This window comes from Gorilla gorilla, chromosome 13 (genome assembly GCF_029281585.2).
Source record: "Gorilla gorilla gorilla isolate KB3781 chromosome 13, NHGRI_mGorGor1-v2.1_pri, whole genome shotgun sequence".
NCBI classification, from domain to species: domain Eukaryota; kingdom Metazoa; phylum Chordata; class Mammalia; order Primates; family Hominidae; genus Gorilla; species Gorilla gorilla.
The window spans coordinates 105239342-105266167 of record NC_073237.2 but is presented as its reverse complement, the minus strand read 5'-3'; the positions used below and the strand labels follow the sequence as shown (position 1 = coordinate 105266167).

The 26826-nt window shown below is 40.7% G+C and overlaps 2 protein-coding genes and 1 long non-coding RNA gene across 11 annotated transcripts in view; 2 read left to right on the top strand and 1 right to left on the bottom strand.

Annotated features, from left to right (window-relative positions):
* TMEM245 (transmembrane protein 245) overlaps nucleotides 1-5787 on the top strand; it is a 104677-nt gene extending 98890 nt beyond the window's left edge. For all 7 annotated transcript variants that reach the window (XM_019033785.4, XM_055351784.2, XM_055351787.2 and 4 more), the window contains one exon: nucleotides 482-5787. In XM_019033785.4, the coding sequence (XP_018889330.3) occupies nucleotides 482-527 (46 nt within the window). In that variant the 3' untranslated portion in view covers nucleotides 528-5787. The remainder of the gene's footprint in view (nucleotides 1-481) is intronic.
* A 1551-nt stretch (nucleotides 5788-7338) lies between these two features.
* The window catches only part of CTNNAL1 (catenin alpha like 1), a 70755-nt gene continuing 51267 nt past the window's right edge, over nucleotides 7339-26826 (top strand). The window contains exons 1-2 of one of the 2 annotated variants that reach the window (XM_004048411.5): nucleotides 7339-7662; nucleotides 21696-21885. In XM_004048411.5, the coding sequence (XP_004048459.1) occupies nucleotides 7522-7662; nucleotides 21696-21885 (331 nt within the window). In that variant the 5' untranslated portion in view covers nucleotides 7339-7521. The remainder of the gene's footprint in view (nucleotides 7663-21695; nucleotides 21886-26826) is intronic. The other variant, XR_002007354.4, reaches the window with a different exon arrangement.
* Nucleotides 14296-26067, bottom strand: LOC109028335 (uncharacterized). Of its 2 annotated transcripts, none has more exons than XR_008668536.2 (4): nucleotides 25997-26067; nucleotides 19140-19388; nucleotides 16769-16855; nucleotides 14296-14578 (listed from the first exon to the last, which is right to left on the bottom strand). It is a non-coding gene; the product is annotated as an uncharacterized lncRNA (long non-coding RNA). The 2 variants fall into 2 exon arrangements; XR_002007355.3 differs by having other exon boundaries at nucleotides 14296-14479.

The following is a 26826-nucleotide window of genomic DNA, read 5'->3' as shown; positions in this document are numbered from 1 at the left end:
ACATCCCTTAGAGCTTGGACTCTCTGTTGGATTACGATTTCTATTTTGTAATAAAATGTATCCACTTAGCATTTAATCTTTGGTCTCTTAGTGGTTTTTCCTCTTCAACATCAGTCATCATATCCACTTCCAGCCAGTAACAAGGTGGAAGAGCTGAAGAAGATTGCTCTTCTCTTTTAAGGAACTGCCCAGAAGTTGCACAACACTTCTACTTAAATCTCATTAACCAAAGCGTAGTCACGTGGTCATGTGTAGTCTCAGGGGAGTCTGGGGAAATAGTCCTTTGGATAATGGATCCAGCAAAAAAATGGAGTTCTTGTTAATGAGAATGAGCAACAACTAGCAGACTTTGAAACAATACTCAGTGAAAATCTTAAGAAAAAATAGTGACTATATAATCTCATTAGGGCTCCAAAAGATTGTAAAAATAGGATACTGTTTTATGGTAATCAACTAATCATTCCGTCTTTTTTTCTTTTAGGACTTTCCGTGACATTTCTGAAGATCTGAAATCTTCAGTAGGTTGACGTGGTTTCCTCTGCAGTGATTTTTCTAGGAAGTTCAAATTTGACAGCGAGTTCAGCTCAGCTGTGGCCTTCTGCCCTTCCAGCTGTGCCTAGCAAGCAGAACCCAGGAAAGAAGCAGAAGCCTCCTGGCCTTACATACAGAATGCCTGAACAAGAGAGAACTTGCTGCGGGCTGCTTTGTATTTTAAAACACAGCTTGAGAGTTCAGAGTTGGTGGTTTGCTCACTTAACTGTTGTTAAGATGGCTTGAAAAGTTTCATTTTATACACTGGTACCCTGGCTTGAAATTTTTCCACTTTGGTTATCTATGTTACTATATTATATATTTATAAAGTTATTTTAAGAACTCTAAACTACCTGCTGTTAAAAGAATAGATGGTGTAATTTTTTCCTGGTTTAAGAAATGTATTGTTAAACTTTTCTAAGACAGTCACTTTTCAAGGAAGAGGGCTTTCACTTTTGAGTGTGTAGTTGAGTGAGCAGGAAAAATGAATCTTCTACCCTTCTCCCACAATGTATTACACGCTCTTTAAGAAATAATAAATCATAAGTATAAGGGTGGGGTGGCTTATTTGACGTTCAGTTTTATATTATAACCCTGGGAGATACAAAGACTGAAGTTCTTCCTCCTCTTCCTTTTCTCTTCACGCTTCTTTACACTATTGGCAAATTATAAAACTTGGCTGACCACGTTGAAGTGAAATACTTATTAAGCTGCTATGAATGGTAACAGTATGATAAAATTCATGCCGTTATTAGGTTTTCTCCTTCCAGGTGTTTGAAGTGAAAAATCTCAGGTGTAGCAATACTCTGATTTGTTAAATGTATCCGTTTCATTATTTGGAACTCTACCAATAAGTTAGTTTTCAGCAGAATTTTGTATTTATGTAGTATTTTCCCATCTCTTAGCACAGTGCCTTGCACATGACTCTAAATGAATGCTTGTTGAATTGAATTGCAACTTTAAAAATATCTCAGATATCACAATAACCAGCATAGTGCTTTACATTTTACAAAGTCCTTTTGCACATACTATTTCACAAGTACATCACATCAGCTTTCATATAGCTTTATATTATTTTACATCAGTTTTACACTGATGGAGAAGCTAAGGTTCAGAAAAGTGACCAACTCAAAGTCATAAAGTGTAGTAGGATTTGGCCTCAGATCTTTGACTCCGTTGTCTGCAGATTCTGCTGTATTAGTGTTCCTTCTAAATATTGTATGCAGTTTTCCCAGTGTTACGAGATTGGTGTTGCTATCCATTTGTTGTGAATGAATACTTGTCCTATAGTACATGACAGGGCTGAGAGTGGACTGTAGTTCTTAGCTGAACCCTTTCTACTGTTTAAAACAATCATCAGGCCTATCCTCTGCTCCCAGGGGAATGTGGAAGAGAAAAGGTTCTTGGCCAGGCTGTAGGTGGTGGCTCACATCTGTAATCCCAGCACTTTGGAAGGCTGAGGTGGGTGGATTGCTTGAGCTCAGGGATTTGAGATCAGCCTAGGCAACATGGCAAAACCCCATCTCTACAAAAAAAAAAAAATTAGCTGGGCACAGTGGTGTGCCTATAGTCTGAGCTACTGAGGAGGCTGATGTATGAGGATCACCTGAATCCAGGAGGTCGAGGCTGCAGTGAGCCAAGATGGCGCCACTTCACTCCAGCCTGGGTGAGAGAGTGAGACACTGTCCCAATGAAAAAAAAAAGTGTTGGGGGGTAGTTCTTAAGTGTTGAAGATTTCCTTTTTGGAAAGTATTTGAAGGTAGAAATATTAATAATTTTTCCTAAAACATCTCCCTAAGAAGTCACTGATAATTATAATTAGTTTAAATTTAAAAGAAAAATTTCATTTAGAAGAGGCTACCGTGAGATCTTCTGACTATATGGAGTAGACTGCATACAGATCTCTTTATTTCTATTATGAATATTTTAGCGATTATAATCAGCTATTCCACTGAGTATTAGATTTGGTCACTAAGTAACTCATGTTTTTCTTTAGTCAATCATTCATTCATTCACTAAAACATTTCTTGAGAGTTGGCTAAACTCTAGATTCTGTGCCAGGCACTGTACAGGGTGATGGAGATCACTCATAAGAAGGCCTCTTGCTCTTAGCCAGATCATATGTAATACTAAATTTAAATTTTTTGCATTAAAAGGCTAAAAAATCATTTGTTTTTGTTAATTATATACTGGTTGATTTATAGATGTAATTAGCACATATTCATAAGAGACAAATATATACAATGAGTTACTATACATATACAAAGTGATTTTAGCTGTATAAAGTGATATTGCAAAAAACTACAGCTAATGTTTCTTGCTGGGTAATTATTAGCATAAATATCAGGTTCTTAGAGGTCTTTAAGAGAATAGTTTAGAGCTACCAAAATTAGCAGCAGTGATGTAATATCACCCTGAAATACCAGGAGCAGAGGTGCCCCAGAGTGCTTCACAGCCATGATCAGGAAACTTGACCTGCCCCATTGCTACAGCAACAGCATAAGGACTAGGAAGGTCCACTAGCTGGGGAGGTCTTGGAACCCTCCGAGCCAGAAAGAAGCATTCCAGCATGATTCCTCAGATGCAATGAGGAAGGTTTACAGAATTTTCACAGGGCAACAGAGATCAAGTGGTATGAAAAGGTAGGAGTTTTAAGCTCAAGTCTCAAAGATAACCTACCTTTACATTGTCAGTCAGAATTTGACCCAGAAAGAGGAAGTTTCTTCAGGAACAGACAGTACGTTGATGAAGTAGAAGTCACTTCAGTAAAAACGGAGTACAGAACTTGTTCATAATATCTTGCATTTTATAGATTTATTAAAGATTAGTTTCAAGTTCACATTCGCTATTCAGTTGTAAACCGAATGGATGGGAGGGGAGAAAATACAAGCTCTCCACACAGGTATGCTCCTCTCTTTTCTGAGAGAGAAGGCATGGGATTTTCAGCATAAATTCCATGTTATGTGAGTGCTGTTTGAGTTCTGAAGTTCCTATCAATATCTGTTCCTGCAAGTGATCTCTGTAAGACCACCTTACATGCTGGTCTTAGTTATTGTTAAAATTGCAAGGTTTCTTCACACCCTCTTTGATAAGAAGTGGTTAGCTAGCAGAGCTTTCCCTTGACTTCTGAGTCTAGTGTGGGTTGACCCATGACAGTGGGAAGAAATCCAACATGTTACGTGGAGACCTTGTATGTAAACAAACTCTGTAGCCTTTGAAAGTGGCACTGCTTTTTACAGTTAAAGGGCTGCTAAATGGCTTGCAGATGAGATCTTCTGGCTCACCTTGATCTTCACATGAACCCATTGTGACCTATCTGGATTTCCTAGGACCTGTAGTTTCCATTTGGGTTATATTAGTGCCTCAGGAATGTGTCACTACTGGTCAAGAAATACTCAGAAATTCAGGCTGTGAGGGGTTAGATTAGAGGAAAGTAATTTAGGTGAGCTATCCAGAGCTTTCAACCTCAGGGTTTATAGGAAAAAAAACCAAAATACAAAAACCCTTAGGACGTCTCATACTCTAGCCCTGACCTTGCAGTCTCCTCTGGCGGGCCTCCTAAGACCCTTAAAATAATATTACAATAGGACTTTGAGTGTGCATTTCACAGTGGAAATAGCCTCTGGCTAGCATTACTTCCAAATGCTAGTTCCAGCTAAAAACAAGTACTTTTTATTTCTTGTCTTTCAACATTCTGCCATCAAAATATATTCATTTTATTAACTTACTGATTATTTGGAACCTGCAAAAAACACATGCTGTCTGCAGCCACTGATTGGTTATTTTTGATAGTTTAAGAGAATTATAAATCAAGTTGTTCTGTCTACTAGAGTCAGAAATTCTGTGCTAGAATGGGACTTCTAAAATTAGGTGGTCCTGTCACTTTCTAGAGAAAGACCCAAATTCATAGGTTTAAGTGGCTTGTCTGACATACACATACAGCCAGTTAGTAACAGAATTCAGAATAGAATAGAGTTCTTTTTTTTTCTGTCAGTCCGTTGTTCTACTTCTCTTTCCTTTTCTTCATGGTTGAGCAGCTTTTGGCAAAATGTGTTCCTTATAGCAGTAGTTCCAAGAGATGTTAATAGATGTAAGAAAAAAAGTGTGTGTGTGTTGGGGGTGGGGGATTGCATGGTCAATTAAAATGAAGGAATGCTGAGTTTGTTTCCTTTCTGTAGGACTTCTAAGAGTTTTGAACATGCTATTACACATTGTGAATTTATAAAAGCGGACAAACACTGACCTTAGACTGCACTCCCCTTCTTTATTCCTCAGAGCATCTCAAAGGACTACAGGGTCCTTTGGGAAACATGGCCCTTGATCAAGTTTACCACTCTTTGAGAAGACATCCCTAATGGAAATACTGAATGGCAGATCTATTACTGTGGTAGCATGGAGTGTGTAATAAATCTTGAAGTCCAGAAAGCAAGTATATTTGCTGTTTAGAGCTATACTTAAGGTATAGAGATTCTTTTCCACCTATGGTGTGTAAAATCAGTATTGTGTTTAATTTTGCAGGTTTTTCAAGGATCAACTAATGTGCAAATACAGTGGTGATATATTGATATTACATTTTAATAATGCTTTTGTATGGCACTTTATAGTTTTCAGACACCTTTTGTAACAGCCCTGTGAGACAGACAATATTATCTTTGTTGTACAGATGGGGGGGCTCTGGAGGCTCTGAAAAGTTTTTGGTGATATTCCCCTAAGTTTATGCCACAAAATGATGGAGCCAGAATTTAGTTGCAGAACTTCTGACTCCAAGTCCAGAGTTCTTTACTAGACATCTGGTTTCTTACTAGCTTTTTGCTTGCTTTTTATTTTACAGTGAAAAGTATGGAAGCAAATCCTGATCATTTTGGCTTATTATCAAATACCATTTATTTTTTATTGCAGAGACCCAGCAGATGTAACTCTCATTGTAGCCATCCCAAAGAAAACCCTTTTTTGCCCTTTGCAGTGCCACTTATTTAGGTAACTGAAGTGTATTTCCAGTACAATTTGATTTTGAACTAAGATTTGATATAGAGTTGTAATTGCTTACATAACTCTTTGAAAATGTATCATCCCTGGGTTCTCAGGTGAAGGAGGCAATTCAAAAGTAAAAAAGAATATTTGAATACAATAAATACCCTCTGTTCTCACACAAATGCTGTTTCTTAGCTTTAACTTGCTTTGACAACCTACTGATGTAACTTCTTTGTTAATGTGAAATATTTATATTTTGAAATAAAATTACTAGTGTTGAATGAATCATGTGGTAAACTTAATCTCCTGTGTGTTGAAAAACTTGATCTTTTGTGAAGCCAAAGTTTCACGAATCCATCCATCTGTCTCTTAGGCCTTCTGTCAAGCCATTTCCTCCGGCACCATTGTGTACACTGAATTCTTAGGAGATACTGTCAACTTCGTAAGGGAAGGTGTGTCCAGGAAGTGGACACTGGGCGCCTTAAAGAGGTCAAGGGCCCTCAGTGCACAGGGGAAGGTGGCCTTGTGATAGGTAAGGAAGTGGTGAGATGGTTGGCTGAGAAGAATTGGAAGAAAAAGTTGGATTGAGGACCTGTCCTTTTTGAATGAAGAAAAAGAAGCTGAAGCTTGGCTATCTTCAATACCAAAGACAGCTGTGCAGCACTGGTAGATTGACGAAGCTGAAGCGACAGGTTGAAGCACCGTGAAGCGCCTTTCAACGGTGCTTGGGAAAGAGCTTTCTGATGCCTCAGGTTGATGTACCCAGCTCATCAATCTGGTGTTATGGAAGAAGAAATGATCCAGGCCAAGGTGTCCGGGTGGACTGGCCAGCCTCAGATTCTTTTTTACTCTGATAGGTTCTCACTGGCAGATATGGTAGTTGACAAAACATTTTTTCATGCTTCTCAGTCTGTTGCTTAAGTCTGGAATTCCTTCACGGCGTGCATACTGCTGACAACCTCCTTTTGGCCTTGCTCCTGGAGACCTTAGAATAGGAGTCTTCAGCTCCCCGCCCCCATCGTGGGGCTCTGTGCGAGCTCAGAGTTGTGCTTACAGAACTGATTCTTACCCTTCCCCTCAAGTGAGTTGTCAGAAATACACACTTGGTGTTTTCATGCAATGAACAGTTATGAAGAAACTGCTCTGTGCCTGGCACTAGGAAAAACTTTGAAAAATAGTTTTAAGAAGTAGTGTTGAACAGTAGATGAGGCTTTTTCATGTTTCTTTTAAATTTCTTTTGAATAAGTCTAAACAGTAGTGTGAAAGATATACTGACTTCCTGCCGAATACCCAGATACTCCATTAATGATTGCATTATCAAATGTTTCCCCTTCAATCCAGCTCAAAGTGTTTGTGAGAAATACATGGTGAAAGAATGAGCAGGGTGGAGTGGAAATTGGACCTTCCGGAGAAGCCCCAGGAAGACATTACCACTGGAATTCCCGTCCCAGGGGAAAGGCCCCTCCCAACAGACTTGATTCTGGTTTTGGTCTACCAGTTTCAACCCCAGCACAGCTTCCAGAAGGCTTTGCGGGAATTCAGAGCTGATTTAGGACGAGTCACCTATCGAGAGGACGGGAAGTTTTGCTGGGGACGGTTGTCTGTCCAAGAAAGAGGAGGCCATGTGGCTGTGTGACAGATGTGTTTTGTTTCTCCTCGCCACCCTGGCGAGAAGGTGCCTGGAACCCATGGAAGGGGTCTAAGAAGAGATAAGGGCGGGGCCATGTGGGGGCGGGACCCGGCTTAGGGGGTGGGGTTGCGGGGAGCCCACACCAGGCTGGACTGCGGGGGCGGGGCAGAGGCCGGGGGTGGGCGGGGCAGAGGCCGGGGGTGGGCGGGGACATACGATGACAGGCGTCGGGGACGCAGGGTTGGGGGCGGAGCCCTGGGGGGGTGGGCCCCTGGGGGCGGGGTCTCGGTTGGCGCGAGTGTCCCGTCTCCGCCGCCTCGGGCGGGTGGGCTGACTGGCGGCAGGCTCGCCGCGGCGCGGAGTCCCGGCTGCAGGATAGACCGAGGGCCATGGCCGCCTCTCCCGGACCCGCCGGCGTTGGCGGCGCCGGAGCAGTCTACGGCTCCGGCTCTTCGGGCTTCGCCCTCGACTCGGGACTGGAGATCAAAACTCGCTCGGTGGAGCAGACGCTACTCCCGCTGGTTTCTCAGGTAAAGTGGCGCCTGGCGCGGCCCCTCTTCTCCTTCCCGCCGCGGCCCGCGATGGCGGCCGCCGCTCGCACGACCGGTCGGGAGGCAGCCGCTGCCCCACTTTCCGCGCCGGCACTGCGGCGTTCTTGTCGGACCGCCTGTGTGGGCTCCGGGACGGGCCTCGGCCCGGGCGGCGAGAGACTGGATAATCCAAACTCCGGCGGCAGGGTTGAGTGGACTCGGCAGCAGGGGAGGCTGCGGGGCGGGGGTGCCGGCCTGGGCCTTTGCCCCCAGTACCTGCCTCGGGTCTGCGGCTCCCGGGTGCCCCCGGCCGGGCGATGCCCCCTCCGCGGGGCGAGTGGTTGAGCCCAGTTCCCGAGGCAGAGAGGACCCCCGCGGGGCCCCTCGCTGGCACTTAGGGCCCTCCTGGATAACCGACTTCGTCACCAGTTCGCAGCCTGGTCCCGAGCCCGGCTCCTCCGCCTGGGGTATTCCTCCCGGCCTCCCCGCCCAGCGTGCGCTCCCTGATCCTTTGTCCCTCCCCGCCGTAGGTCAGTTCGCTGGCCTCCCATTCATCCCGGCCACCCTACCCCTTCCCCTGAACCTGCTGCTGCTCACTTCTGCCCGCTTCTGTCCGGCCTCGTGGAAAAGTGACGTGGAGACTGTATGACAGTTAATCCAGATGCACACCGTTTTGCCAAGTCCCGTTTGGGATGTGTGCGTTACTGTATTTGCCAATCAGCTAACCGACGCCCTGAGTTTTAGGAAAGTTTTTGTTTCTCTGAGCTGGGTTATATGCAGCTTCAGGGCTAGAATTCCTCACTTAGGTCTGTGGTAAGATGCCAAGCACTGTGGGGAGTGAATTCTGTGCCTTCGGGAGCGCGTTGGCGATGTGTGACTCACATCTAGGTTGTAACCACTTCGTGACTCATACTAGGATTACCAAGGTTTTAGAGGTAGAAGAAATCTTAAAGATTATCTGACTAAAAATTCTTTCTTTAGCATCCTTGACACCTGGCCACCAGTACCCTGCTTAAACATGTTCAGTGAAGGGGAGCCTGTAGCTGTTGCATAGAATTCTAAATGCTATTATCTCTTCTCTTGCCCAGCCCTGCACATATTTGAAAACAGCAGTCACACATGTCCCTGGATTCCTGTTATGCTGGTTAAATAAACATCCCTATTTTCTTCACCTTCGCATGGCTAACAGAGCAGTGATGAATATACCTGACACTCTCCCTCCCTTTTCCTGTGTCTCATTGAGGCTCTGACCAGTGGGAAGGGGCACTGGGATCCCTCAGTAATGTCAGACCCTCCGCTCCTCGCCTATCTCCACTAGCACAACACAACCAAAATGAGAAACACTGGAGCAGTTTTAAGAGGCAGAGAGATAAGAGAGTGATGGAGTTCAAGTTGATAGTATTTTATCCATTTTTTAAATAACACCTATGTAATGCTTACTATGTGGTAGGCCAGGTTCTAAGCACTTTGTAAATATTAACTCATTAATTCTCATAACAATCATGTGAAGTTGGTATATATTCTCGTGGTTTGGGAGAGGAAACTGAGGAATAGTGAGGTTAAATAATTTGTCGTTAGGGCTTTCAATAAGTGCCAAACTGGGATTTGAATCCAGGTACCCTGGCTCCAGAAGGTTCTCTTTGCTACACTATGCTGTGTCCTCTCTAGTGATTAGAAGCAGTAATGAGATCTAGAGAAAAAGATGGTACATAGTGGAAAAACAAGCCAGAAAGTCATAATCTGGAGAAATGGCAACTTTTCACAGTATCCACTGCTAAAAATGTATCAGTCTTACAGCTCTGCATTGTGTAACTCTGGGGTAAAAGAAGCCAGAGAAGGGTAGGAGAGCAGAGGAAGAAAAGTATAAATCACTGCTGAGAGTTAGAGGTCAATGCCAAAGGGGAAGAATGCCTGCCTTTTTTTTTTTTTTTCTTTTTCCAGTTAAAGCCTTGTTCAGGGTCACAGCTGAGGTTTTGCATCCCACACATTGTGTATCTACAGCTACATCTCTACCACAACACCATAACTGATATTCCTCATAATTAACTGTCCTTAACAAGAAAAAGTTAAAATCAAGAAGTGTATTAAGCATGGCCAGAATACTCGGTTAACAAAGCAGGGAAGTACAATTTGGAATGATTTTAAAGTTTCAGTGTTAGGAGATTAAAACAGCAGTTCTCCAGAAAACTCGTACGTCCACAAGTCTCATTTTCTGAGAATGCTGTATTATTACCCAACTCATGTTTCACCATCTCATCCACAAGGATATTTTAAGCATTTTAAGCAAGGATTTATTGTGTGCTTATTTGTTGCTGTTTTTTGAGGGGCTTATATTCTAGTTGGTAGATAGGTCATGTATAGAATAGCACATGCAAAGTGTCAAATGAACATCATCAATGGTACATACTCTAAAAGCTCAGAGAAGGCATGGATGAGTCAGCAGTGATGTCATGGAGGAGGCAGCGTTTTGAGGTAAACAAGTAGGACTGGCACTATACGGTTTAAAGTAGACAGTTTCTATTCTGGTATCATCTAGCTTCTTCTGACTCTCCAAGTGAAAAGTCCTGGGTTACTGGCCTTATTCTAAGAATGCAAGATTATATCAATATTAGAAAAATGTGTACAGTTTTTTTTGCATTCACAGATTATAAAAGATGTATTTTCGTAACAATGATGCAGAAAAAGCATTCAACTAAATTCAGCTTCTAATAATGATAAGAAGCACTTAGGGAACTAGTATTAGGAAAAAGTGTCCTTAACCTGATAGAGTATCTACAGAAAACTTTTACTTAACATCATAGCAACAGTCAAATTTAAAATAAACATTTCCTTTAAAGCCAGAAACCAGAGTGGGGTGCCTGCTATGCTTCTATTCAGCACTGCACTGGAAATTCTAGCAAGTGTAATATGACAAGGAGAAGAAATAAAAGGAATAAATATAGGAAAGGAAAAACCAAAAGTCTCAGTGTGATATAATAACCTATGCAGAAAACTCAAAACAGTCTACAAGTAAATTATAAAAATTAGGAGTGTTGGCAAGTTCACTGAGTGTAGGATACTAAAATCAATTGCATTTTTCTACACTGATAACAAACAAGGCACAGGCGCACTGGCTGGTGCCTGTAATCCCAGCTACTCTAGTCTCAGCTATTCAGGAGGCTAAAAAATGGGAGGATGGCTTGAGCCCAGCAGCTGAGGGCTGCAGTTAGCTGTGATCACGCCACTGTGCTCCAGCCTGGCCAACAAGGACCCTGTCTTTAAAAAATAATAAAAAATAAATAGAAAAAGTAATTATTAAAAAAATCCAGTTATATTAACAATAACAGCAAAATATGAGCTTCCTAAGAATATGTTGCTTTTGCTATGTATATATAGAGAAAGAGCTCTATCTCTATGTATACATAGCAAAAGTGGTCAAACTTCATGGAGAAAATTTAAAAATTTTATCAAAAGCCAACATGGATCTAAATAAATGGGAGAAAAGTACTGTGTTTGAGCCTAGGTTGACGTATTATAGACATATCAATTATCCCTATTGGTCAATTTAATGCAATTTCCATGAAAATTTCAGCAAGATTTTTCAGTAGAACTTGATAAAAGTAATTCTGAAGTTTATATGAAAGCACAAAGGGCCAAGATTAGGCAGAAGAGAAACAAGGTGGATGGACTTGCTCTGCCAGATTTCAAGACTCATTATAAAACTATAGTAATTAAGACAATGTGGGTATCAGAACAGGGTTGAAAAACATAGACCTGTGATACAGAATAGAAAACCCTAGAACAGATCCACACATATATGGAAACTCGGTAAATGACAATTGGCATTGCTGGTCAGTGGGGAAAGGAAGAACTTAAAAAAAGTTAAGCTGGGACAATTGGATATCTAAATAGAAATTATGAAATTGGATCTCTGTCTCATACCAGTAAAAAGTCAACTTCAGATGGATTAAAGACAATATGAAAGTAAAAGCTCACAACACTTTTAGAAAAAAAAAATAGGGCAGTATCTTCATTACCTTATGCTGGGAAAGGATTTGTTAGTATACCACAAGTATAAACCTTAAGAAAAAAATGGATAAAATTCTACTTCTTTAAAATGAAGAACCTAGGCCAGGCGCAGTGGCTCACACCTGTAATCCCAGCACTTTGGGAGGCTGAGGTAGGTGGATCATTTGAGTCCAGGATTTTGAGACCAGCCTGGGCAACATGGTGAAACCCCGTCTCTACAAAAAATACAAAAAATTAGTCGGGTGTGATGGCATGCACCTGTGGTCCCAGGTACTCTGGAGGCTGAGGTGGGAGGATTGCTTGAGCTGGGGAGGTTAAGCCTGCTGTGAGCTGTGATCACAACACTGCACTCAGCCTGGGTGACAGAGTGACAGAGTGAGACCCTGTCTCAAAAAAAAAAAAAAAAAAAAACAAAAAAAAAGAACCTCTGTTCATCAAAAGGAAAAGGTAAGTCATTAAGTGGGAGAATATGATTCCAACACAAATAACCAACAAATGATTTGTAGTACCTAGAATAAATAAAATACTCCAATGAATAAAAAATAAAAAGATTAGCCATTAAAAATTGGTTAAAAAATAATTTCACAGAAGAGGAAACAGCTAAAAGATATAGGAAAAGATATTCAACTTCATTAGAACTCAATGAACTACAAGCTAAAAAATCCACAGTGAGAATAAGTGTTGGTGAGGAACGTGGAGATGGTAGGAATATCCGTGTTACAACCATTTTGAAAATGGTTTGTTGTAATCTATTATAATTGAAGGTGGGCATTACCTGTGGCCCAGCAATTCCAGTCCTAAGTCAGTACCCCTAGAGAAACTCCTACACACCTATTAGAAAAGTGGATTGGGGCTGGGCGTGGTGGCTCACGCCTGTAATCCCAGCACTTTGGGAGGCTGAGGTGGGTGGATCGCCTGAGGTCAGGAGTTTGAGACCTGCCTGACCAACCCCGTCTCTACTAAAAATACAAAAGTTAGCTGGCGTGGTGGTGCATGCCTGTAATTCCAGCTACTTGGGAGGCTGGGGCAGGAGAATCGCTTGAACCTGGGAGTCAGAGGTTGCAGTGAGCCGAGATTGTGCCACTGCACTCCAGCCTGGGTAACAGAGTGAGACTGTGTCTCAAAAAAAAAAAAAAAGAAAGATGGATTGGAATGTGGATAGCATTTTTACTTCTGATGGCCCGAAACTGGAAACTTCCCAAATGTCTTTTAACAGTAGTATGTTTACATAAATTGTGCTATGTTCATATAATGATATACTCTGTCACTGAAATGAATAAACCACAGCTATAATTATCAATGGGGATGAATCTCAAAAACATAATGTTGAGTGAAAAAAAATAAAGGTTCAATACCAGATAAAACTAAACCAGATATCATTTAGGGTATACTGTATGTACAATAGTTATAATAAGGGAGTGGTGAACACAAAATTGGGACAATGGTTTCTTTTGGGACAAGAGAGTGATATGGACAAGGAGTAGCCAGAGAGTACATGGGCTGTCAGAGATACTGACATTGTTCTCTTAAGCTTGGTGGTGGCTGCACAGGTCTTTCTTTCATTTCTTTAAACTCCACACATATATGTTATATATACTCATATGTTTTATATTTTATAATTCAGACAGTTTCTTGAAAAGCCCTGGGCTAAGAACCAAGCATATTTTATGTAGAGTACCTCCCCACCTCCTTTAATAATCACTTTATTCTTCCTGTCAGAACTCCCACTCCAAGTCTTATAATGCTTTTATCCAAGGAAGGGAAGAAGGATATCTGCCACATAACTCCACCCTGGTGTGGAATATTATTCTACTGCCCACTAGTCTTTTCCTGTCTATGACAGATTTCCTTTATTCACTATTTGTACAGACCCCTTAAATTTCTAAGGTAGCCTACCTCATTTTCCCATTACTCTCTGCATTGTCCTGGAAGCTCTTCAGGATTCTTGTTGCAGTTATGTTGTCGATGAAGAGAGTAGATAAGGCGCCCTCTCTGCTCTTTGCTGATTTGTGTATGTGAATACATGCGTGGTTTTTTTTTTTTTTTTTTTTTTTTTGATGGAGTCTCGCTCTGTCACCCAGGCTGGAGTGCAATGGCAGGATCTCGGCTCACTGCAACCTCCACCTCCTGGGTTCAAGCAATTCTCCCACCTCTGCCTCCCAAGTAGTTGGGATTACAGGCACCCAGGCACCCTGCATCAAGCCCGGCTAATTTTTTATTTGTTTGTTTTTTTGTAGAGATGGAGTTTCACCATGTGGGCCAGGCTGGTCTTGAACTCCTGACCTCAGGTGATCCGCCAGCCTTGGCCTCCCAAAGTGCTGGGATTACAGGTGTGATCCGCCACGCCTGGCTGATGGGTACAATTATTATTTCCATTTTCACAGGTGAGAACACAGAGTCACAGAAAGATTAGATAACTTGCCACATAGTCACATGGCAGAGCCAGAATTCAAAACCAGGCAGAATGATGTCCATGCCCTTAACTGCTGGGATATTCTTTGGTGTTTTGCACTTCTTGACACCCTTTGTTAGAAGCTATCAAGTAAACCCTAATTCTTATTCTTTTATTCCACAGCAGAGTTCTTTAGTACACCAGATCTTCTTTCTTCCCCAAGGGATGCCTTTTCTGCCCTCTTCTCTGGTTCATTTAGGTGTTCTCTAGGCTCTGGTGTCAGGGCAACTCCAAGTTATGACTCTCAATTTAATATCATTCCTATTTTTGCAGAACTATAGCTAAGATTGTATTTGGCATATTATAATTTACAAAGCACTCTTGCTAGTTGTCTTTTCCTTGATCCTTAACATAATCCTGGAAGGTAAGAGAAACGGTGTAGTGATTAAGAGTGTAGGTAGCTCCCCTGGCTTTGTGACCTCGGGCAAATACTTCTTCAAATTTCAGATTTTGTATCTGTAAAATTAGGGTAATAATAGTATGTACCTATTAGATGCTGGAGAAGCAAGCATTAAAAGAATTGATACATGTAAAACACATAGGCTAGTGCCTGGTACTGTTGTGCTTAACAAATGTTAGCTAGTCTTATTTTTTACATGATAAGGAAAGTGAAGTTTAATCTCAATTTTGTAAAACTGTGTATTTAAGTATCTATATGTACAAAACAAGACTGGAAAGAATTATGCCAGAATTCTCAGAGGATAGTAGGATTATGGGTAATTTTTATTTCTTGAGGCTCTCCTATATTTTCCATTTCTGTTTATAAACAATAAACATGTATAACTTTTGAACCTACCGTTTAAAACATTTGAAACTAATTTTAGAATATAAGTAGACCTTAAATAAAGAATGTTACATATTGACTTAGTTCCTCTAAATAAAATTTTAAAGGCATACTATATTTGGATTGAACATTTCCCAGACTGCTTTCCAGTAAAAGGAAGGCAGCCACACCTAATTATGCACTGGGGAAGGCGCTTCTAGTGAAAGCAAAATGTGTCTTTTGGAACTGAACAATAGTTCATATTTTAGCCTAATTGCAGGATCTTTTCTTTGTAATTGAAATTTTAAAACTTGATGTAAATGAAATATTTAATAAACAGAATCACCTTAATCTGTTTGGGTTGCTATAAAAAATACAATAGACTGGGTGCCTTAAACAACAGAAATTTATGCCTCATAGTTATGTAGGCTGGGTAGTCTAGGATCAGGGTTCAGGCAGTTTCAGTATCCAGTGAGGGTCCACATTCTGGTTCATGGACAGCTGTCTTCTCACTGTTCTCTCACGGTGGAAATGAGTGAGAGAGCTTTCTGAGGCCTCTTTTAAAAGGCATTAATCCCATTCATGAGAGCTCCTCCCCCATGACCTAATCGTCTCCCAAAGGCCCCACCTCCTAATACCATCACATTGGGGGTTAAGATTTTAACATAAGGATTTGTGGAGGGGGAGGGGGAATGGGACACAAACATTCAATCTATAGCAAGAACTTAAACTCCTTTCCACTGCAGTCTCTTCCAAGATGGTAGCTTGGAATAGTCAATGCTGAGCAAGTTCTCTTTTTTTTCATGTGATAGTAACAATTCCCTAGAGTCTGTCAGGTGTGGAAAAGGATTAAGCTGGTGCCAATAGGATTTGTTCTGTGCTTCCCAGCAGCATGGCCCACAGTCATTCTCCAAATTAAAATTATCGTGACTCTTTCACATGATTATGTAATGAGCTTTTAGGTAACATTTCAATTAAAAAAAATAGGAAAGATTGTAAATCTCCAGTAAAAGAAGGACTATTAGGTGGGATTTGGTGTCAGTTTAAACCTGGGTTCAAATTCTAAACTAGGCTACTTATTAGTTGTATGAGCCAAGTATGCAATTTTACTCAGCCTCAGCTTTTTAATCTTTAATAATACCTGAGGATTAAGTAAGATAGCTAATTATAGTATGTCTTTGAACACTTACAATAAACTGTTTATGGTACTATGTTAAACATAATGCTTTCATTATTTTATTAACTCTTCTTATTTATTTATTTATTTTATTTATTTTTTTAAGACAGAGTCTCGCTCTGTCACCCAGGCTGGAGTGCAATGCCATGATCTCAGCTCACTGCAACCTCTGCCTCCCAGGTTCAAGCAATTCTCTTGCCTCAGCCTCCTGAGTAGCTGGGATTATAGGTGCACACGACCATGCCCGGCTGATTTTTGTACTTTTAGTAGAGATGGGATTTCACCATGTTGGCCAAGCTGGTCTCAAATTCCTGACCTCGTGATCCGCCCACCTTGGCCTCCCAAAGTGCTGGGATTACAAGTGTGAGCCACTGCGCCCAGCCAACTCTTCTTATTAACATTATAAGTCAGAGAAGGCAATATGGCTAAGTGGCTAAGAGGCTAGTCTCTGCAGTCAGAATATCTGTATTTAAATCCTAACTCTCCCATACTTCTTGATGTCCAACTTCCTCATTTGTAAAATAGGGATGATTATTACCCCCATTTTCCAATTTGGGGAAATGAGGATGATTAATATTAACCTATTTCACTGGGTTGTTGTACAACATTATAGGGTAGTGTTTAGGAGTATGGTCTCTAGAATTGAAATGTCTGACTCTGAATCCTAACTCTAGCACTTATTAGCTGTGTGACCTTAAATAAGCACCTTTTAGCATCAGTTTCCTTAGGCTCATGATGTGAGCCTTCCCACTTGGCCGGTGAAGTGTCTTCATGACATGGGAATTGTCTTTCCCTAGGGTGAACAGAGAGAAAGAAAGATGAAAACCACAGTGACTTTATGACTTGCCCTCAAAAATAGCATACTGTCACTACTGTTTTATTCTACTAGTTAGAAATAAGTAGCTAAGTTCAGCCTGTACTCAAGGAGAGGGGAATGAGACTTCACCTATTTAAGGGAGGAATAGCAAATAATTTGTGGACATATTTTAGAACTACCTACAGTCTAACCTCTGCACACAAATTGTTTGCCTTATTCTCACCTGCAAGTAACCTCTCCCCATCCATATCCTCTCCAAAGTCACAACATCAGCTGGAAATCCACGATGTTGGCATCTATTACAAATATGATCCAGGAGAGACTTCTTGTATGTAGTAGTTCCTTAAGTGTAACGTCTTTCAGCTTTAGGATGACTACTATAGACTCTTCTGTTCAAAAAATGAGAAAATAGAAAGTATAGAATAACTGCTATACAGTCCTGTTCAAAAATGGAAAAAAAAATAGGAGCCACTGGTTTATGGTATTCTGAACTCCTCCTGGGCAAATGTTGCCAGTTCCTTGATTAAGACTCAAGTCCTGGGAATAGTTCATGGCTCTTGATTCTGCCCTCTAAGTCATTATTTTACATGAATTGTAGCTCATGTTTGCAGCTGCATAGATTTCTCAGCCTGTTCCCTGCCTGTGGAAGTTTGGAGCAGGGGCTGGTATGAAAGCTTCTTTTCATACAAAGATGTATTCCCTTTTAGTCCAAGCTGATAGTGTTTCTGCCAGTACGATTATCTTAAAAATTTTGTTGGTCTCCTGTGAGTCATATTGAATTCATTCTACTAGACAAAAGCCCACACCCACAAGTCTCTTTGATATATGCTCTTCTTTAACTTGGGCTTCTCCTGGGACTGCTGAGGAATAATACCTTTAGGCTTCTTAGGAGATCTGTTGTTTACCTGAATGGTTGTCTGAAGCAACACCTTGGACCTTTCTGAGATCTTAAGATTTTATAGTCGTATCCTTAGCTTCATCTTTAGATGCTTTCTTGACACAGCCCTAGATTTTATTTTTGCCTGGAAGCCATTCTTAATTTTAGTATGATGTGCCATCTGGAGAAGATTTTTTTTTTTGAGATGGAGTTTTGCTCTTGTTGCCCAGGCTGGAGTGCAATGGCATGATCTTGACTTACTGCAATCTCCGCCTCCCAGATTCAAGCGATTCTCTTGCCTCAGCCTCTCGAGTAGCTGGGATTACAGCCATGCACCACCGCACCTGGCTAACTTTTTTTTTTTTTTTTTTTTTTTTTTTAGTGGAGATGGGGTTTCTCCATGTTGGTCAGGCTGGTCTCGAACTCCCAACCTCAGGTGATCTGCCTGCCTTGGCCTCCCAAAGTGCTGATGATTATAGGCATAAGCCACCATGCACGGCACGGAGAAGGAATTTTTAAAACCAGCAAGTTCTGGCTTGTTTTTATTTATCCATGTTTCTTTTAATTTTTCTCTTCTCTTACATTTTACTGTAAGCAGCAAAAAGAAACCAGGTAGCACCTTCAAAATCTGCTTTGACGTCTCCTTAGTTAGATCTCCCAGTTCATCAGTATATTTTCTCCCTTTCATGTTAATGAGGGTGACTTTCTGTCACCACATAACAAGGAACGCCTTTTCTCCAGTTTCCGGTAAGATTTTTCTCACTTTTCCTTAAGCTTTTACCCATAGCTTCTGCTATGGCCTGATTGTCGGCATTCCCCCAAAATTTATATGTTGGAACTTAACCCTCATAATGATGGTATTAAGAGTTGGGGCCTTTGGGAGGTGATTATGTCACAAGGGAGCCTTCATGAATGGGATCAGTGTTCTTATAAAAGAGGCTTCAGGGAGCCTTGTGAGGACACAGAAGACACCACTTGTGAGGAATGGGTCCTTAGTAGACACCAAATCTGTTGGTGCCTTGATCCTGGACTTCCCAGCCTCCAGAACTGTAAGCAGTACATTTCTGTTATTTATAAATTACTCAGTTTAAGGTATTTTGTTATAGGAGCCCTAATTAAGACAGTTTCCTCAAAGGTCATCATGCTTCTGCAAAGTTTCTTTGACATTTCTAGTTTTTATTCACTCAAAGTTCTTTCAATTTTCACTGCCCGATTTTACAGCCACTCTCACATTTTAAGTTTTGTTATAGCCTCACCCCAGATCCAGGCACCAAAATCTGTATTAGTTATCTATTGATGCAGAACAAATTAACTGAAATTTAGTGCATTAAAACAACAAACATTATCTTATGGTTTCTGTGGGTTAATTCTAGAGTGGCTTACCTGGTGGTTCAGGAGTGAGGTCTCTCATAAAATCAAAATAAAGATGATTGACCAAGCCTGCAGTAATCCAAAGGCTTGACTGGGGCTGGAGAATCTGCTCTCAAGTTCACTCATTCAGCTGTTGACATGATGCCTCAGTTCTTCACTATCTTTTGGCCAGAACCTTCAGTTACCTTGTGGGGCTCTCCATAGGGTTGCTTGAGTGCCTTCCATTATGTGGCAGTTGGCTTGCTCCCACTGTGATTGATCCTGCAGAGAGTGAGTGAGTGAGTAAGATGAAAATCACTGTGTGTTCTATGACCTACTCTTAGAAGCACTCCATTATTTTCACTTTATTCCATTTATTAGAAGTGAGTCACCAAGTCCAGTCCACACTCATGTGGAGAGAAATGAGACTCTCCCTCTTGAGGGGAGAATTTGTGGACATGTTTTAAAACCACTACAGAGATTATATCACTTTCCTGCTTAAAAAACCTTCAGTGATTTCAAACCACTGCGGAGATTATATCACTTTCCTGTTTAAAAAACCCTTCAATGGCTTCAAATTACTACAGAGATTATAGTATTTTCTAGTTTAAAGACCCTTAAGTATCTCCTGTAATACATAGAATAAAATATAAGTTCTTTTTTTTTTTTTTTTGGAGATGGAGTCTCATACTGTCACCCGGGCTGGAGTGCAGTGGTGCAATCTCGGCTCACTGCAACATGCACCTCCTGGGTTCAAGCGATTCTCCTGCCTCAGCCTCCCAAGTAGCTGGGATTACAGGCATGTGCCACCACACCCGGCTAATTTTTTTTTTTTTTTTTTTGTATTTTTAGTACAGATGGGGTTTCACTATGTTGGCCAGGCTGGTCTCGAACTCCTGACCTTGTGATCTGCCCACCTCTGCCTCCCAAAGTGCTGGGATTAGGGCATGAGCCACCGCACCCAGCCAATATAAATTCTTTATTCCAGTTCCAGAACCCTTTATTCCATGCTGGTCTCTGCCCATCCCATCTCTTGGATATTGGTTTTAACTTGCCTCGACCCACTATCCTTTAGCCACTTCCGACTTCACCTCATTCCTTGAACAGGAGAGGCTCGTTCCTAAGGGCTTTTTTTTTTTTTTCCTCCACTGTTTCTTCTCCTAGAATGCTCTTTATCCTTTGATGTTTGCTGGTCTGACTACTTTGCTATCATTTAGATCTCAGCTTAAATATCGCTTCCTCTTACAAGGAAGACCAATCAATTTCAGGTAGCTACACAGATACTTTATATCACACTATCCTAACATTTTGTACATAACAGTTATATTAAAGTTTATTTTTTGTTTACCTATTTATGTGATTATTAGTTCTCCCCCACTCCTTCACTAGAATGTAAGCCCCATGGGAACGTGGGCTTTTCATTCTTGTTGATTGTTATTTCAGGTTTGCCTAGAATTTTATTTGGGATATGATAGTGTGCAACAAATATATTTTGTGTAACTGAATTATTGCTATTCTACCATACTGTAAACCTAATGGGGGTGGGATTGTCTTAGTCTCATTCACTGATACATCCTTAGGAACTGGCATATAGTAGATATTCAAAATTTGATGAAAAGCAATATTGTAGTTGAGGAAATTTAGAGATTAAATTTCCCTAGACCACTTAGCAAGTAATCGCCGAGCCAAGACTCAAACCTAGGTCTATTAATTCTAAATTATTAATACCTAAACATACATATAAAGTGCTTGGGACATAGTAGTTGTGCAAAGATTAGAAGTGATTCTCTTCCCCTTCTCGTAATTCTCTTCCCCTTCTTTTAATACTAGTACATGTACATTGAGCAATAGTTGGGAATCTATGTTTTTCATACAACGTTTCTTTAATAAATATTCTTAGATGTCAGCATAGTTCATGTACTAGTTTCCTAAGATATTTTGAAGAATTATGTTTGTTTCAGTGAGCTGAAGTTGTCACCTTTTGTATTTTATTTCAGGGCCTGGGATCAAGTGTTAAAACTCTCGGTATTTCGTTTATTTTGAGTCGGATGCAACAAAACTTAGCAAAATGTGAAATATAGATTACAATGCTCATTCTAAAGTATCTAGTTAATTTGGTAAACATGTATGGCACAAGTACTATTTTGTACAGCCTGTGCTCCATGGTAGGCAACGGAGTGGAATGGAGAGGAAGAAGAGCTGTTTCTACTCTCATAGCATCTGAAGTCGTAGTAGAGGAAACTAGACCTGAAGTACTTTGGCTTTCTGAATGTAATGATCTATCTGCTTCTACTTTTCTCCTTAAGATTTGTTGAAAGATCTGGAGGGCCTCTGGAACTGTATGCCCCAGATAAACTGCATGCCCCAGATAACTGCCCTCAGGTGAACTTGGAGTTGTAATTAATGGAAACATTGTCTTAAGGAATGATGCAGGATACTTTGCTGGTTGTCTCTGTTGAAGCATCTCTAACTATTGATTTAGTCTATTGAGCTATCCAGTATGCCAGGCTTCATTTTCTTTGACTTTGTGATACAGCTTAAAAAAAAAAAGGTATTGAGATAAAAGTTGCTTTTATCTTTTATTTTTAGATCACCACACTTATTAATCATAAAGATAATACCAAAAAGTCTGATAAAACTCTGCAAGCAATTCAGCGTGTAGGACAAGCTGTCAACTTGGCAGTTGGAAGATTTGTTAAAGTAGGAGAAGCTATAGCCAATGAAAACTGGGATTTGAAAGAAGAAATAAATATTGCTTGTATTGAAGCTAAACAAGCAGGTAGGTGGATATTGATTTTGAAGACTATTCATACCACTTTTATTGCTTTGGTTATGATGAAAAATTATTGTTTTATTTGGAATAAAGATATACAGCTCTTTGATTATGTCTGCCTCAAACATTAAAGGCCTGGATTAGCTTCCGCGAATACTGCACTTCGCTTGGATCAAGTCCTAAATCTGAAACATAGGACTCCTTCACTGGTCAGAGTTAGTGATCGGCCATCCTCATCAGCCATTGAGATGTGAGAGAGATAGAGAAGTGGGAGCTGTGGCCTCTATTCTCTAAGAACATATTAGTCTACTTTCCATGACATAGGAAATGGAAATAAGCATTAGTATCCATTAGTATTCTACAGCAAACAAATCATAGTGACTTCAAACTTCATGATGGTTCACAGTTCTATATAGATGGTAGCACAGAAGCCTTTGAGAACCTAGGGTGTTTTGAGGACTGCAGCTTTGTTGAAGTATCATTTATCCATTAATTTTTTCAATAAATATTCACTGAATGCTGGTGATATACCAGGCATTCTTTTAGGCCATAGGGAGATAGGCATGGACAAATCAGTCCAAAATCTTCCATCGTGGGCCTTGCATTCTGCTGAGGGAGACAGATCATAAATGAATATATATGTAATGTCAGGTGGTGATCGTTACCATGTTAAAAAAAAAAGCAAGGTAAGAGGAGAACAATGAAGGTGCTGTTTTAGAGAGGGCAGGGTTTTTTAACTTTGGTGCTACTGACATCTTGGGCTGGATACTTCTCTGTTGTGGGAGGTTGACCTGTGCATTGTAGGATGTTTATCAGCATCACTAGCTTCTACCTACTAGATGCTGGAAGGTCCCCTCTCCTTCCATGGGACAACCAGAAATAGCTCTAGACACTGCCAAATGTCCCGTGAGGGGTAAAAATGGCCCCCAGTTGAGAAGTCCTGGGATAGGGAATTAGGAAGACCCGCTAAGGAAGGAACATTAGAGCAGAGACTGCAATGGAATGAAGGCCTGAGCTATGTGGATACTTGGGGGAAGGGCATTCCTGGCAAGGAGAAAGTGAGAATAGGCAAGGACTGGAATTTTGGACTATGTTCTAAGTGGAATGAGGGATTAGTGGGAGATTTTGTGCTGGGCAGTGACATGATCTCATTTGTATTTTTAAAAGGGTAACTGGTGGCTCCTGTATAGAAAATACATTTTAGGGAGTATGAGGATGGATTCAGAGAAACCAGTTAGGAGGTTGTCACAGTGGTCCAGGTGATAGATGATGGTGACTTAGACTAGACCATAGCATTTGAGGTGGTGAAAGGTGGCTTTGTTTCAATATATTGCCAGGGTGGAGCTGATAGGATTGGCTGGTGGTTTGGATGTGATAGAAGAGCCAGGGATAACTCCAAGATTTGGGATATGAACAGCTAGGCAAATGGTGGTGCCATCTACTGAGATGAGGAACTCTGAGGGAGGAGCAGGTCATCAGCAGGAGGAGAGTGATTGAGATAAAACCAAGTAAATGTAGAGGGGTGGACAAGATCATACACGGTCCTGTATGTTATGTGGATGATTTCAACTGTTATTCCATACTAGGAGTCATTGAGAAATTTTGAGCCAGATGAAAGACATATTGTTTTGTGTTATTTTGTTTTGTTTTGTTTTTTCAAAACAAGAACATGTCACAGATGTTTTGTGTTAGATAGAAGTCTTTCTGATAGTGTGGAGGAAGTGAACGAATGAGGACAGCCTGAGAGAAGGTTGAGACTGAAGGCAGGGAGATTAATAGGGAAGCTTTTGTGGTAAAACCAGCTAGGCCAAGTCAGTGTAATAGGGCTGTAAAGAGCAGGAAGAGTACACAAAATACTCATTAAGGTGGTTGAATAGGTAAAAGTAGATTGTTAACTAAAGGAAAGGGAAGACCCTGGGTTGACTTTTGGATTTCTAGCCATTCACTGGGACAGAGAATAGGTTTTATGTGGGAAGCAGGGGGGGATATCCTTATTCTATTCATAATTTATATTTTTCTTACTTTAGAAAAGGATTTGAAAGCACTTACAATAAAAGACATGTTCAATAAACTTATTAAAATAGGATGTGAAAATAAATAAACCAGAAACTTTGGCAAACATTATTATTTTAATTAAGCATGAAATTTATCTTTGTACTTCCTGGAAGGCAAGACAAAAATGTGGGAAACAAAGGGTTATATAATCTCATTGTTTGTTGAAAGGAAGCAAACCAGCTTGTAAGAGGAGAGACTTTTTTTCCTGACACTAAATTATTGTGTGGGTGCTTATGAAACAGACATTACATAATGGACAATTCAACAGAAAATGTAGAGGTGGTCTTCATATTACTGTTTCTTTTTGCAAGAAAGCTTTGTGGTTAAAAAAAAAGAAAAAAAATGACTGTTTCTTCTAACAACCATTGATTAAAGCAGAAGTACAGTATTTTTAAACAAAAGGACAACCTGAGTCCTGTGCTCCTTGTTGGCTTTGTAGCATGTCATTGTGCTCAGTGTAAGGTGAGAGAGGAGGACGTGGTACACTGACATGAGTACCATACGCCCAGGCAGCTCCATAAACGGAGTATTTTGGAAGCTGTCAGGTTTCATGGGCTCCACATGTCATCTTCCTCCTAGTGTCACTCAGGTAAGAGTATGAGAATGATGCCTTCTGGAGTTGTAAAATATAGAAGCCTTTTTTTCTCTTAACACATACAAATTTAAGACTCCATTAAATCACTCCTGTAATGTTTCTAGCCCACTCAACCCCTACGAATCATTTTCATTTTTTGACAACAGCGTTCATTTGAGGGAACTAATATAAAGTAGTAGATAAAAAACTGGAGCTGGCTGGGTGCAGTTGCTCACACCTGTAATCCCAACACTTGGAGGCCAAATCGGGTGGATCGCTTGAGCTGTGTTTGAGACCAACCTGGGCAACATAATGAGTCCCTGTCTCTAAAAAACATAAGAAAAAAAAATAGCCAGGTGTGGTGGTGCATGCCTCCAGTCCCAGCTACTTGGGAGGCTGAGATGGGAGGATTTTTTGAGCCCAAGGAGGTTGAGGTTGCATTGAGCAGTGATGGTGCCACTGCACTCCAGCCTGGGAGATGACAGAGAGAGACCCTGTCTCAAAAAAAAAAAACCACTAAAGTCTTAGAGTCAGATTGCCTAGACTTTAATCCTAGTGCTTCTACTTGCAAGCAGGGTATATTGGGCAATCTATTAAACATTTCTAAACCTCAGTGTTCTCATGTATAAAATGAGACTGTTAGGGTTTATAGAGGTGTTTTGATATAATGCATCTATCATTTCACACATAGTAAGTGCTCAATAAATATTAGTTGTTATTATTATAATTAATTTTTATTCTTACTTCCCTGTGTTGAACTCTTACATTGTATTGTTGCTTTTTACTTGGCTACCAGGCAAGGTTTATATTTATGTTTTATATGGAAGTTCAACAAATATTTGTGTTTGATTGACCTTGGGTTTTCGTATTAAGACACAGCACTAGTAATGACATATAATAAATTAAAAATGATACCCGTGAAGCTGTAAGACAGCTTTGTTACTTTTTTAGGGAACTGATTTCTGAACAGTTTACACTTTGAACAACTTTATAATGTTAAGAAAGCATTTGACCATGTTGGTGGAGCCAACCAAATGTTACTATCCCACGTACTTATGAGTTAAATGCCTGGGGTCTAGTCAGAAAAAGGAAAGGTTGAATAATGCCATATGCGTAGGCTTATATGTCGTATCCTTTGTGGTTGAGAGGTGTAGAAAAAAATTAACATTTTCCAGAGGATCAGAGGAAACATTTTTATCCTTTTAGCTATTAATGATAGGATGCAAACTGATACTTTTCCTCCTGCCCTTTCTGTATGCCTTAAGGTTAATTCTAAGCACTTTTGTTCTCTGTTCTTTGCTATGAAAACTCTGTATTAGCTACCTATTTCTGTGTAACAAATTAACCCAAACTTAGCAACTTAAAACCACAAACATTTACTATCTCAGTTTTTGAGAGGGCACCAATCAGGGAGTGGCTTCACTGGGTGGCTCAGGGTCAGTGTGTCTCATGAGGTAGCGGTCAGTGTGTTGACCAGGCCTCTGTTACCTGGAAGCTTGAGTGCACTGCAGGTCTGCTTCCAGCCTCCCTCTCATGGTTGTTGGCAGGCTTCACTTCCTTGCTGGCTGTTGGCTGGAGGCCTCACTTCCTCTCCACGTAGGTATCTGTGTAGTAAGGGCTGCTTATGACATGGCAACTGGCTTCTCTCAGAGAGAGAGAGCAACCCAGACAGCTGCCTCAGTTATTTTAGAACCTAAGCTTGGGAGTGACATACCACCACTTCCACCATACCAACCCTGGTATGATGTGGGAGGGGACAGACAGCACAAGGTTGTGAATAGCAGTAGGTGGGGATCATGGGGAGCGATCTTGAAGGCTGGCTACCACAGAATTCCTCTATCTGTAGAGCTTCAGCTATTGTCATTATACACAAGACATGCAAGTCTGCATTACCAGTCCATGTCTTGCGGCTTATCTTTGGTGTATTCCTGTTATTTCAAACTCCTGTTGTCTGACAGTAAAATTATCATCTCTCTCCCAATGCCCTTCGATTTTCTTTAAGCAACTTAGGTTTACAACTTTGAGGCCATTTTTTCACTCATTCTTTCCTTCTTATCATTGGTCAGGTACTAATTTTATGTTTTCTTAGTGTCTCCCAAATCATCTTCTTAATGTTCCTATGGCTACTATACTAGTAAGGTCCCTACTATTTCACACCCACAATTGATACAATAGCCTGGCTCTAAGTCTTTCCTTTCCATTCTATTTTATGTACTCCTACTAGACTGATCTTTCTTTTTTTTTTTTTGAGACCAAGTCTCACTCTGTCACCCAGGCTGGAGTGCAGTGGCGTCATCTCAGCTGACTGCAACCTCCGC